Source organism: Thalassophryne amazonica, chromosome 2 (genome assembly GCF_902500255.1).
Source record: "Thalassophryne amazonica chromosome 2, fThaAma1.1, whole genome shotgun sequence".
NCBI classification, from domain to species: Eukaryota; Metazoa; Chordata; class Actinopteri; order Batrachoidiformes; family Batrachoididae; genus Thalassophryne; species Thalassophryne amazonica.
The window spans coordinates 102962913-102977886 of NC_047104.1; the positions used below are offsets into that span (position 1 = coordinate 102962913).

Here is a 14974-nt window from a genome sequence, read left to right on the forward strand (position 1 = left end):
TATGTGTGTATATATATATGTGTATATATGTGTGTATATATATATGTGTATATATGTGTGTATATATATATGTGTATATATGTGTATATATATATACTCAACAAAAATATAAACGCAACACTTTTGGTTTTGCTCCCATTTTGTATGAGATGAACTCAAAGATCTAAAACTTTTTCCACATACACAATATCACCATTTCCCTCAAATATTGTTCACAAACCAGTTGAAATCTGTGATAGTGAGCACTTCTCCTTTGCTGAGAAAATCCATCCCACCTCACAGGTGTGCCATACCAAGATGCTGATTAGACACCATGATTAGTGCACAGGTGTGCCTTAGACTGCCCACAATAAAAGGCCACTCTGAAAGGTGCAGTTTTGTTTTATTGGGGGGGATACCAGTCAGTATCTGGTGTGACCACCATTTGCCTCATGCAGTGCAACACATCTCCTTCGCATCATCCGCGAAGAGAACACCTCTCCAACGTGCCAAACGCCAGCGAATGTGAGCATTTGCCCACTCAAGTCGGTTACGACGACAAACTGGAGTCAGGTCGAGACCACGATGAGGACGACAAGCATGCAGACGAGCTTCCCTGAGACGGTTTCTGACAGTTTGTGCAGAAATTCTTTGGTTATGCAAACCGATTGTTTCAGCAGCTGTCCGAGTGGCTGGTCTCAGACGATCTTGGAGGTGAACATGCTGGATGTGGAGGTCCTGGGCTGGTGTGGTTACACGTGGTCTGCGGTTGTGAGGCTGGTTGGATGTACTGCCAAATTCTCTGAAACGACTTTGGAGACGGCTTATGGTAGAGACATGAACATTCAATACACGAGCAACATCTCTGGTTGACATTCCTGCTGTCAGCATGCCAACTGCACGCTCCCTCAAATCTTGCGACATCTGTGGCATTGTGCTGTGTGATAAAACTGCACCTTTCAGAGTGGCCTTTTATTGTGGGCAGTCTAAGGCACACCTGTGCACTAATCATGGTGTCTAATCAGCATCTTGGTATGGCACACCTGTGAGGTGGGATGGATTTTCTCAGCAAAGGAGAAGTGCTCACTATCACAGATTTAGACTGGTTTGTGAACAATATTTGAGAGAAATGGTGATATTGTGTATGTGGAAAAAGATTTAGATCTTTGAGTTCATCTCATACAAAATGGGAGCAAAACCAAAAGTGTTGCGTTTATATTTTTGTTGAGTATATATATATGTGTATGTATATGTATATATGTGTATGTATATGTATATATGTATATATGTGTATGTATGTATATGTATATGTATGTATATATGTATATGTATATATAAGCTGTTTTTGTTGGTCGTACCATAGGAGAACCCAAATCCCCACATGGCCTTCCAGAAAGTGCCTCGGCCATCAGAGGGGTCCCACCTACGGGTACACCAGGTGCCCTTCCCCCTACTCGACGATGAGAGGGTGGGGAGGCTGCTGCAGGAGGGTGTGGCAAAGCACATTTGTGCACCTTCCTCCACACGACCCGAGAGGAAGTGTGTTGTGCCTGCCGGACCAGTTGTTGGTAAGGCCACCTATCAACAACTATAATTCATTAAGGTTATTTATCGTGGGTTTTTTTTTTAACTAGGACTGGTTTGTACTGGTGGAATAGAGGTTACTGTGGTAACAAAATACCACAGGTTGTTATCCACAATGTCTGTGATGTTCCCCTCCTTATCTTGAGGGATCTGAAGACCAAAACATTCTGCCTGAAGTCCTGATCCATACAGACCCCATACAGTCGTGCAGCTTTAGACCTAGACAATTATCTTGTCTACAGCTGTAGACCTGTGTACATGATAAATGGGAGAACATTCCACTTTAGAGACTTCAAAAACTGGTGACTTCAGTGCCCAAACATAAAAAAAAAAATGTTTTTGAAAGAAAACATTATGTAATACAGTGATGAACACATGACTGAATGAACTTTCTTGAAAAGTATTACTGGCATCAAGTTCAAAAAATAAAAAATGATCAGTTTCAAAAATTTGATGCCTTTGTGATATCTTCACTTACATATAAGATTTAAATAAGTTGCTAATTATCACATTTTGTTCTAATTAGGCTTGGGTATCGAGAACCGGTTCTTTTCAAGTATCGTTAAGAAATGATTCGCTCCACTGATATCAATAGCCTTTTTGCTTATCGGTCCTTCAGAGCAGCCGTTGTTTTTGAGGGTGTTTGTCGGGAAAATAATCATTCCTCTACATTGATAACAGACCCTACAGCTGCTCTGTAATCAACCGTTTATGCAGCGCGACTCCACTTTGAAGCGTGAACCAATGAAGCAATGCTTCAATCCACTAGCTCGTCGATTTTTTGATTTGCTGCTCTTCAGAAATGGCAAGTCCACTTCTTAACCCCTCTCAAAGCCATTAAAATATCATGAGTCGCTTTTGTGTGGATTAAAGTCACTAACTGGGACTCTTGTCTTGTTGCAGTCAAGAAATGAGAATCGTCCTCCGTTCCCTTGGCACAGCTCCACGCGCTGCACAGCTCTCTGCTGAGACAGAGTCCGGTCAGAATTAATAACTTCAAAACGAATCGCCGCTTTAAATAAAATGATATCTTTTTCCAAACGCAGACAATACAGTACAATACAATACAATACAAATACAGACAAGAAACTACAATTGACTAAAACATTTTTTTCCTCCCAAAATGATACATCCTGTATTCTTTATAAATTACATCCTGACATGTGGCACAGCTGCAAGAGCTCAGCTCAGAGGTATGGAAAGCCATTCATGCCAATAATGTCTGAAAGAAAATGCTTTTGATAAAAACTACAGATTTTGTTTATTTCTATTTATGTCCAGAGATCAAGGATCCACCATGTAAGGTTTATTATGTCCAAAGTTTAAGGATCCAGTGACCAGTTTCATATTTATTTACTTTAACACTCGATAAAATGTTGTTCAATTTCAATTGAATTTAATCGGCTTATAAAGCACCAAATCACAACCAAAAGCCATCTCAAGGCGCCTCACATATAACAGTTCAACATAAAAAATTAAAATAAATAAATAAAATTTTAAAAATTCAAAAACCTAATTAAAAACAGAAGTAAAAGAATAAAACTGATAAAAAATTAAAAACTATTTATAAGAAAGAGAATAAAAATAGGCTTTAAGTCTTGTCTTAAAAATGTCCACGGACTCCGACTGCCTCACGGTCGCAGGAAGACCCTTCTACAGAGCGGGTGCACGATAAGAAAAACCTCTTTGACCCGCTGACATAGAAAACCTGTAAAGCCTACTTTTAGTACACAAAAAATTCAAAGAGGTATCGATAAGGAATCAGATCGATAAGTGGATTTGATAATGGTATCGATATCGATAAAATCTTATCGATACCCATCCCTAGTTCTAATTTACATTATAAAAACTTGGCCGTATGTGTATTGTTGCCAATGCATTATTTCTCAAAAAAAATACCCATTTTTTTGTCATGACACATCACACAACAAATGAGTGTACAACATGGACACTTTATTTCATGAAACAACATCTTGTGCGTGTGTGTGTTTTAACTCATTCAATTTGATACTCCAAGGTAATGTGACATGCAGCAGTGTTCAGGCTGTCTGGTTAAAATATCTACTATTTTGGACTTTAAAAGAAGTTAAGTGCAATGCTCTTCACAGAGAATCCAGGAGGAAGAAATACTTGTGTACTTATATCCAATATTGCTATGCTAAGAAAATTATGGTGAATTATGGACCCTTGTATGCTACAACACACATAAACCAAACTTGACATGGCATTTATGGAAAGTTTTACAAAATTGTGCCGAGAAATCATTTGACTGTGACTGTGCCAGAGGCAGAATTTTCAGTAGTTTAAGTCATGGGTTTTTTAGTAGTTTGGGAAGTTCTGAGACATAAAATCTGTGTGACATACTATACAGACAAAAAAATCACTTGTTCATAATGTTCAATAACAGTAAGTATAATGACTATGTAGGATGTTCCCAGGAGTCAAAGCACTGAACAAAATAAACCCTAATAATAAAAAATAAATGGCAGTAATAAAAGTGCATTGCACAAATATCCCAAATTAAAGAGCTGGTATTACAGAAAAATGGTGCGACTTATACTACAGTGTGAATTATATATGGATTTTTCATCTACAAGAAGCAGTTTTAATGGGTACAACTTATAGTCCTGTGTGACTTCTGCTCCTGAAAATGCACAATGCACCTTCTTTGCAGTACTGCAGAGGAGAAAAGATTGTGGATAATTTTGTTGATGCAGTTGTCTGTAATAATTGCTCACTGTATGTTTATCACCAGTGCCCATTTGAAATGTTGGCATGTGATGCTACATGCACACTTTTATTGTTCCAGATACATAAATTCACAATAGAAATTATGGAAAGATGCACATTTTTGCAACAAAATACTAATTAGCAGCAGTTTTAGGCAGGTAAAACTAGGTCCTTTGAAAAATATTAACATGCAAATTATTCATCTTTCTTTTAAAAGTGCAATACTGAAGTTGTGCATGATTGTGTCATGACTCACCTATGTCCTGTTGTCCTGTTTTCCAGTGTCCATTGTAGGTAAAAGCAGCTCTGTGTTTAACAGCGCTCGGAGGCTGGAGGTGGTGCGTAACTGCATTTCCTTCATCTTCAACAAGAATACCTTGGAGACTGAAAAGGTGAAGCACTCTGTCTTTAATCAAGAGTTAGCCAACCTTTAAACTGGCTCATTAGCTGGAAGCATCTGTCCCTTATATTACTGGTACAGCTGGTTAACATCATAATATTTCTCATCTGGAAAACAGTCAGAATGGGAGAAGGCATCTAATCAGTCAAACCTTTAATCTATCTTATTTTGCTGAGCACTAATTATTATTTAAACCTTGTATTTTCCTCTGAAATCATTGTGTTTGCGGCGTTTGCCTTTATTTTCCTTCAGTGGGGCTCCCTGTATGTGTGTTGATAGTGCAAGAGAACATTCTGCTTTGTAAGACGCTAATGTTTGAAATGGAATGGTAGCCACTACTTCTATGCATCCTGTTGGTTTACAGCTGTTGTATATGGTAATATAGAAAATATAGCAATGCAGATCTGCAAATCTATAAATCTTTCATCTGCTGAGTGTGAACATGTAGTATGCTACAGTAACTCTAAAGCTGGGCAGACGCTGTACGATATTTTCAATCATTGTACTCGGCTCCAGCTCAAACTGTACGACAAAAACGCAAGGTGTAAAAGTTCAGAGTGCAGGATTTATGCTCTCACACTATACGGCCTGATACAGCCTCTTATGCGATCTGACTGCTCACATTGTACGTTCAAAAACCACACGTTGGACTCTTGTTTCCAGAAGCAAAACGGAAACAGAAGGGTTTTTTTTTTTTCTTTTTCTTTTTCTTTTAAACTTTATTTACGTTTCTTATTTTTGCAAAAACTCTCGATGGGAGACATCAAGGTTTTAACAAAAAAAAAAGAACAATATCAACTCAAATCAATTTTATTTATATCGCGCCAAATCACAACAAACAGTCGCCCCAAGGCACTTTATATTGTAAGGCAAAAGCCATACAATAATTACAGAAAAACCCCAACGGTCAAAACGACCCCCTATGAGCAAGCACTTGGTGACAGTGGGAAGGAAAACTCCCTTTTAACAGGAAGAAACCTCCAGCAGAACCAGGCTCAGGGAGGGGCAGTCTTCTGCTGGGACTGGTTGGAGCTGAGGGGAGAGAATCAGGAAAAAGACATGCTGTGGAAGAGAGCACAGATCAATCACTAATGATTAAATGCAGAGTGGTGCATACAGACCAAAAAGAGATGAAAGAAACACTGGGTGTATCATGGAAGTCTATAGCAGCATAACTAAGGGATGGTTCAGGGTCACCTGATCATCTGATAAGTTGGGACCTGATTATTCAAAACCTTATAAGTAAGAAGAAGAATTTTAAATTCTATTCTAGAAATAACAGGAAGCCAATGAAGATAGGCCAATATGGGTGAAATATGCTCTCTCCTTCTAGTCCCTGTCAGTACTCTAGCTGCAGCTTTTTGAATTAACTGAAGGCTTTTCAGGGAACTTTTAGGACAACCTGATAATAATGAATTACAATAGTCCAGCCTAGAAGAAATAAATGCATGAATTAGCTTTTCAGCATCACTCTGAGACAAGACCTTTCTAATTTTAGAGATATTGCGCAAATGCAATAAAACAGTCCTACATATTTGCTTAATATGCGCATTGAAGGACATATCCTGATCAAAAATGACTCCAAGATTTCTCACAGTATTACTAGAGGTCAGGGTAATGCCATCCAGAGTAAGGATCTGGTTAGACACCATGTTTCTAAGATTTGTGGGGCCAAGTACAATAACTTCAGTTTTATCTGAATTTAAAAGCAGGAAATTAGAGGTCATCCATGTCTTTATGTCTGAAAGACATTCCTGCAGTTTAACTAATTGGTGTGTGTTCTCTGGCTTCATGGATAGATAAAGCTTGGTATCATCTGCATAACAATTAAAATTTAAGCAATGCTTTCTAATAATACTGCCTAAGGGAAGCATGTATAAAGTGAACAAAATCGGTCCTAGCACAGAACCTTGTTGAACTCCATAATTAACCTTAGTCCGTGAAGAAGACTTTCCATTTACATGAACAAATTGCAATCTATTAGATAAATATGATTCAAACCACTGCAGCGCAGTGCCTTTAATACCTATGGCATGCTCTAATCTCTGGAATAAAATTTTATGGTCAACAGTATCAAAAGCTGCACTGAGGTCTAACAGGACGAGCACAGAGATGAGTCCACTGTCTGAGGCCATAAGAAGATCATTTGTAACCTTCACTAATGCTGTTTCTGTACTATGATGAATTCTGAAACTGACTGAAACTCTTCAAATAGACCATTCCTCTGCAGATGATCAGTCAGCTGTTATACAACTACCCTTTCAAGAATTTTTGAGAGAAAAGGAAGGTTGGAGATTGGCCTATAATTAGCTAAGACAGCTGGGTCAAGTGATGGCTTTTTAAGTAATGGTTTAATTACTGCCACCTTAAAAGCCTGTGGTACATAGCCAACTAATAAAGATAGATTGATCATATTTAAGATCGAAGCATTAATTAACGGTAGGGCTTCCTTGAGCAGCCTGGTAGGAATGGGGTCTAATAGACATGTTGATGGTTTGGAGGAAGTGACTAATGAAAGTAACTCAGACAGAACAATCGGAGAGAAAGAGTCTAACCAAATACCAGCATTACTGAAAGCAGTCGAACATAAAGATATGTCTTTTGGATGGTTATGAATAATTTTTTCTCTAATAGTTAAAATTTTATTTGCGAAGAAAGCCATGAAGTCATTACTAGTTAAAGTTAAAGGAATACTCGGCTCAATAGAGCTCTGACTCTTTGTCAGCCTGGCTACAGCGCTGAAAAGAAACCTGGGGTTCTTATTTTCTTCAATTAGTGATGAATAGTAAGATGTCCTAGCTTTACGGAGGGCTTTTTTTTTATAGAGCAACAGACTCTTTTTCCAGGCTAAATGAAGATCTTCTAAATTAGTGAGACACCATTTCCTCTCCAGCTTACGGGTTATCTGCTTTAAGCTGCGAGTTTGTGGGTTATACCATGGAGTCAGGCACTTCTGATTTCAGGCTCTCTTTTTCAGAGGAGCTACAGCATCCAAAGTTGTGCTCAATGAGGATGTAAAGCTATTGACGAGATAATCTATCTCACTCACAGAGTTTAGGTAGCTACTCTGCACTGTGTTGATATATGGCATTGAAGAACATAACAAAGAAGGAATCATATCCTTAAACCTAGTTACAGCGCTTTCAGAAAGACTTCTACTGTAATGAAACTTATCCCCCACTGCTGGGTAGTCCATTAAAGTAAATGTAAATGTTATTAAGAAATGATCAGACAAAAAGGGGTTTTCAGGGAATAGTTAAGTCTTCAATTTCTATGCCATATGTCAGAGCAAGATCTAAAGTGTGGCTAAGGTGGTTGTTGGGCTCATTTACATTTTGAGCAAAGCCAACTCAGTCTAATAATAGATTAAATGCAGTGTTGAGGCTGTCATTGTCAGCATCTATGTGGATGTTAAAATCACCCACTATAATTATCTTATCTGAGCTAAGCACAAAGAAAAAAAATCACAAAAAATCTCACAGTAACGACCAGGTGGACAATAGATAATAACAAATAAAACTGGTTTTTGAGACTTCCAATTTGGATGGACAAGACTAAGAGTCAAGCTTTCAAATGAATTAAAGCTCTGTCTGGGTCTTTGATTAATTAATAAGCTGGAGTGGAAGATTGCCGCTACTCCTCCTCGACCCGTGCTTCGAGCATTTTGACAGTTAGTGTGACTCGGGGGTGTTGACTCATTTAAACTAACATATTCATCCTGCTGTAACCAGGTTTCTGTAAGGCAGAATAAATCAATATGTTGATCAATTATGATATCATTTACTAACAAGGACTTAGAAGAGAGAGACCTAATGTTTAATAGACCACATTTAACTGTTTTAGTCTGTGGTGCAGTTGAAGGTGCTATATTATTTTTTCTTTTTGAATTTTTATGCTTAAATAGATTTTTGCTGGTTATTGGTGGTGTGGGAGCAGGCACTGTCTCTACGGGGATGGGGTATTGGGGGGATGGCAGGGGGAGAGAAGCTGCAGAGAGGTGTGTAAGACTACAACTCTGCTTCCTGGTCCCAACCCTGGATAGTCATGATTTGGACAGTTTAATAAAATTGGCCAGATTTCTAGAGATGAGAGCTGCTCCATCCAAAGTGGGATGGATGCCGTCTCTCCTAACAAGACCAGGTTTTCCCCAGAAGCTTTGCCAATTATCTATGAAGCCCACCTCATTTTTTTGGACACCACTCAGACAGCCAGCAAATCAGGGAGAACATGCGTCTAAACATGTCACTCCCGGTCCAATTGGGCAGGGACCCAGAGAAAACTACAGAGTCCGACATTGTTTTTGCAAAGTTACACACCGATTCAGTATTAATTTTAGTGACCTTCGATTGGCGTAACCGGGTGTCATTACTGCCGACGTGAATTACAATCTTACCAAATTTACGCTTAGCCTTAGCCAGCAGTTTCAAATTTCCTTCAGTGTCACCTGCTCTGGCCCCCGGAAGACATTTGACTATGGTTGCTGGTGTCGCTAACTTCACATTTCTCAAAACAGAGTCTCCAATAACCAGAGTTTGACCCTGGGGAAAAACGGTTAGAGATGTGAATGGGTTGGTGGTGTACAGGGGTCTTCTGTTTAGAACTATGCTTCTTCCTCACAGTCACCCAGCTGGCCTGCTTTCCCGGCTGCTTGGGATCTGCTGGGGGACAGCTAACGGCGGCTAAGCTACCTTGGTCCGCACCAACTACAGGGACCTGGCTAGCTGTAGGATTTGTCCAAGGTGCGGAGCCGAGTCTCCAATTCGCCCAGCCTGGCCTCCAAAGCTACGAACAAGCTACACTTATTACAAGTACTGTTACTGCTAAAGGAGACCGAGGAATAACTAAACATTTCACACCCAGCTCAGAAAAGTGCGGGAGAGACACGAGAAGCCACCATGCTAAACCGGCTAAGAGCTAATAGCTGCGCTAAGCTAGCGGATTCCTAAAAACACACAAAGTGAATAATGTGAAAATAATTTAGAGGTGATTCAGCAGAGAGGGTGCTTTAGTTAAGGCACGTGAAGATTACATTGTGAAATAAATCGTTATCTAGTTATCTAGATCAATCTAACTACGCAGATTAAACAGATGCTAACAGATACAGCAAAACACTGCTGTGCTCCGGAACAGGAAGTGATACAATACCGCAGTGAGAGCCAACCACCAGTAGAGTGCAGTCTGACAACACGCCAAACCAAGCCTATATAAGACTTTACATGAGTTGAAAAGTAGAAAAAGAAATGGAACTGCTCTCCCAAAGAAATGATCACTGTTTATGCTCTCTCTGGTGTTTGCACATGCGCAGTGCGAGAGGTTGGGGTAAATCAGCACGTAGACGCTTGTAGCGCTGCTTCAACAGCACGATACCCTCACGAGGGCCAACCAGAATATCAAACAGGTTTGATTTTCATCCGACCACACGATTGCCGATCAGGAGGTGGTCGTGAGTGGTTAAACGCAGCTCGTTACTCGATGTATACTACACGATGCAGGACATACGATTAAGCTGAAAGTCGGCGCGACCCAAAAATTCTCACTCGAGTGAAAAATCGGCTGAAAAAAGGCCAAAACTCGCACAGTGTAAGCCCAGCTTTAGTCAGGGGTCACCAGCCCTTCTTCTGGAGATCATCTGCCCCGCATGTTTTCCGTCTACCTGCTGCAACTACAGCTGACTAATCAAGTCTGATATTTCCTAACTCTTGATTGGACAACCGCACATACCTTGGTTAATTAGCAGTGGGTAGAACAAGGAAAATTGCAAAACATGCAAAGCAGGAGCTCTCTAGCAGCAGGGTTTGTGACACCTGCTCTATGCGTGGTGATAGATGAGAAATGACAGCTTGACATGAATGTTAAAAGTTGAGGCCAACTCCTAATTTTGGTTAGCACAATGGTAGCAGCAGATGGAAACCACAAGCCCCACATAACCCAAAGACTAAAGCAGATGGAAACTGATAGCGTAGTTCCAAACAAATACAGAAAATGTGAGCTCATCTGCTTTACTACAAAGAGTAACACCCCTGTTCCACAGGGTACGTTCTACTATGTTCACCCAGGATCCAAAAAGTGCAGACCTGGCAACCTGCCTGAAAATGAAAGTAAGACCCTGTGCCCTTGGACAGAACCGCAACAAATGCTGCTTCAGTCTCAAATATTTATCCCGATGGAGCACAATCAAACAAGTTTCAAGCTGTACTCACTAGGATATACCCTTTTTAAAGATGTCGAACAAGATTGAAGCTGTTAAGAGTACGAACATCCGGAAGTTACCCCACACCAGTGAGGATTTTGCGAATCGGGTTGAAATTTTGGCCCTGATTTCAAAACTGGCGCTGGATGATGGCCGTAACTACTGTGGATACCAAGTTTTTTCAAGATTACGAAAGACTGATCAAGAAGTTACTATGATTCTTCAAATGCTTCTTCAAATGAAAACAAAACTAAAGCTGTGTCTGGCTGCATTCTCAGCCCGAACTGCAACAAATGCTACTTTTGCTTCAAATTTTTTACCCTGATAGAGTACAATCAAACAAGTGTCAAGCTGTACTCACTAGGAATACCCCGCTTAAAGATTTTTGAACATGACTGAAGCTGTTAAGACTATGAACACCCAGTTTGGCAGTGAATTTCAAAACTGGTGCTGACGATGGCCGTAGTTACTATAGATACCAAGTTTGTTCAAGATTGACAAAAGATGGATCAAGGAGTTACTATGATGCTTCAAACATGCCTCGATTTGCTATTCGGAATGAATCGGGAAGGAGCGGCGCTGTGTGGAATAGGGGTGTAAAGCAGGGGGAAACTGATAGTGGAGCTCAGCAGCACAAAGATGAAAAGGAGGAATAGCACAAAGTCTAATACAGGGGAGAAAATGCTGGTCCAGCCAAAATCAAATGGAAACTGATAGACAAGCTGAATTAAAAGTGAGATAGTTGAGACAGGAAAGTTGTAAACAGTGACTGAATAACAAAAATTAAAGTTAACAGTATTTAAAAACCTTACCAAAATTAAGTTGGAAAGTGGTTTCATATTTTTGAAGAACTGAAAACAGTATATTAAATAGCTGTGAGTGTTTCAGTATTGTATCAGATTGCTGTTTTTGTTTTTTCCTTGTTAAGAATATAGAGAATCAGTTTTATGTCTGCACGTCCTATGTACGGAAACACTGAGGTCTTGAAGATGTCACCAAAATGAGGAGTGGATTTAAACTTGGATCTGTTGGTCTTTCTGATATCGTAAGACAGACTGATATTACAATCAGAATTCTGTCTCACAAAGGTAGATCTTTGTGGTGTAACAAGGTTTGCTCTTGAAATAGCTCTTGAGATAAAAGGAAACCTTCAACCCACATACGGAAGACACAGTAGTAGAGGTGCACCGATCGATCGGCCACCGATCATTATCGGCCGATCACGCCTTGATCGGTTTGATCGGTGATCGGCAAAATGCGCTGATCAAAAGGACCGATCACAACAGTGCAGGCAGTAGCGCAGGGAGCGCTTGGTGTGTTTGTCAGGAAAATGATCATTTCTCTACATTGATTACAGACCCTGCAGCGGGGATCAACTTTTCTGCAGCGCTGCTTTGCTCTGAACCTTGAACCAATCGAACCAGTGGTTCGCAGATTGAAGCAATGCTTCGAGCCTGTTGCTTCGTTTATACTTTCTTTCTTTCCCCCCGCTAAAACCCTAAAGAGCATACGTCTGTGAGTAATTTACCTTTTCTATGTTAAACCGACCTGTTATGGTCTTCTGAAACAGTTGATAGATGTATTTTATAACTTAAAAACGGGAGCGATGCTAACGCATTAGCATGTCTATGGCATTTTCAATGTTAAAAGTTAGCATTACGCATTTGCAGCTGTCATCACGTTCGGGTGCATTTGTTTTCAAATTGTAATATTTCTTAAATTTATTTTTGTTTATATATTAATTTATTATTATTTTGGGCATTATCCAAATATGTACTTGATCGGTATCGGCCTTGATCGGTATCGGCCGGTCAAAATTTCAGTGATCGGTGATCGGCCTAAAAAATCCTGATTGGTGCACCTCTACACAGTCATATCCAAATCGGCCTCCTTTTGAGTTGTCACACACAGAGGGACAGCAGCATTTACGCAACCTCAGCCATCTTTTGGTTGAAAAAGATAATAAATGATAAATGATAGTTATAAACAGATTAGTAAAATCCAGCACCGATGTGCATACACCAGAGACTGTACTAATGAAATCTCTGCATCCTAATAATGTTGTTGCTGCTTGTCTTCTCTGTTTGATGAGCTTCAGGTCAGTCACGTCATTTTTTGAAGTGCCCCCACTCTGGTCATCTGTCTGTTAACAGACTCTGCCCGCAGCACTTCGTGCCCTCAAAGGCAAGGCAGCTCGACAGTGTCTTACAGAGGAACTGAGTCTTCGTGTCCAGGAGAACCGTGCTATACTGGACCATCAACAGTTTGACTACATTATTCGCATGCTGAACTGCGCCCTCCAGGTGAGTCACTTCACTCTGAGTCATGCGCCTGTCATGAAACAAAACATACAACAACAACATAAATGCCTGTCTTGGCTGACACAGAAATGCCACCGCTCATTTAAGCGCACACCCTCTGCCATGATTCAGTATGCTTACAGGCCCCATTTCATCAGTCTCAAACTTAAGAATAATATGTGCGTGTGTGTGTGTGTGTGTGTGTGCATGCATGCGTGTGCGTGCATACAACCACAACATACAACCTCAAATCAGAAAAAGTGGATGGGCGTTATGGAAAATGCAAATGAAAAAACACTGATTCTTACATTTACTTTGACGTCTGTTTCTTTGCAGACTGTATGAACCAAACATATTTGATGTTTTGTGCGGTCAGCTTCATTTCATTTGTTATTCATTTGATGCTTTAAAGTTTCCCATAATCCCCCTTGCAGCCCCCTACGCTTCCCAGAATGCATCGCGGCACCAGCAGAGTTCCACCATTTCAATGCCATGTAAACAATGGCTAGCTAGGATGTGGATGGTGCTGATTCAGCAAGTTCACATGCGATTATTATGATGACATGCTCTTCCAAGTTGAGAGGGTTATCTAGAAGAGGTGTAGCACCTGTGATGAACTTCTGCCGTGCCCCGATGTTGTGTTGTTGTCCATATTTCACGAGGTGTGGTTGCATTGTGCCCTGAACCAGAACTGTGTTGAAACGACCTCTCGCATGAATTACGGACCACCAAACGGCACAAGAACGGCAACTGCGAAACAGCGAATATACATCTGTTGTTGTGTTTTTGGCCTTAAGACGTATTTGTGCTTCATATTCTCAATGCCAAAGCATCTTTTACCATCCCAACTGTTTCTGGAATGTGTTGCAGGCCTGAAAAACATGAATGGATGTATATTAACAAATGAAATAAAGTTCACCAGAAAAAAAGCATCAAATGTCATTGGGTTCATTCTGTCTGTAATGAAATAAATTTCAGAGTAAATGTGTGTGTGTGTGTGTGTGTATATATATATATATATATATATATATATATATATATATACACTCAACAAAAATATAAACACAACACTTTTGGTTTTGCTCCCATTTTGTATGAGATGAACTCAAAGATCTAAAACTTTTTCCACATACACAATATCACCATTTCCCTCAAATATTGTTCACAAACCAGTCTAAATCTGTGATAGTGAGCACTTCTCCTTTGCTGAGATAATCCATCCCACCTCACAGGTGTGCCATATCAAGATGCTGATTAGACACCATGATTAGTGCACAGGTGTGCCTTAGACTGTCCACAATAAAAGGCCACTCTGAAAGGTGCAGTTTTATCACACAGCACAATGCCACAGATGTCGCAAGATTTGAGGGAGCGTGCAATTGGCATGCTGACAGCAGGAATGTCAACCAGAGCTGTTGCTCGTGTATTGAATGTTCATTTGTTTGTTTGCTATGTTAACTAATACTGTTTACTCTACTGGTGGTTGGCTCTCACTGTGGTATTGTATCACTTCCTGTTCCGGAGCACAGCGGTGTTTTTCTGTATCTGTTAGCTGTTTAATCTGCGCAGTTAGATTGATCTAGTTATCTAGATTACGATTTGTTTCCCAGTGTAATCTTTACGTGCCTTAACTAAAGCACTCCTTCTGCTGAATCACCTCTAAATTATTTACACATTATTCACTTTGCGTGTTTTTAGGAATCCGCTAGGTTAGCGTAGCTACTAGCTCTTAGCCGATTTAGCATGGCGGCTTCTCCTGTCTCTCCCGCACTTTTCTGCTCTGGGTGTGAA

The 14974-nt window shown here is 40.1% G+C and overlaps 1 protein-coding gene across 1 annotated transcript in view; it reads left to right on the forward strand.

The window, feature by feature from the left end:
- Nucleotides 1-14974, forward strand: part of sbf2 (SET binding factor 2) — a 316027-nt gene that overhangs the window by 154690 nt on the left and 146363 nt on the right. Inside the window, 3 exon segments of the mRNA XM_034163256.1 lie at nucleotides 1343-1547; nucleotides 4576-4685; nucleotides 13037-13186. Of these exon segments, the coding sequence (XP_034019147.1) occupies nucleotides 1343-1547; nucleotides 4576-4685; nucleotides 13037-13186 (465 nt within the window).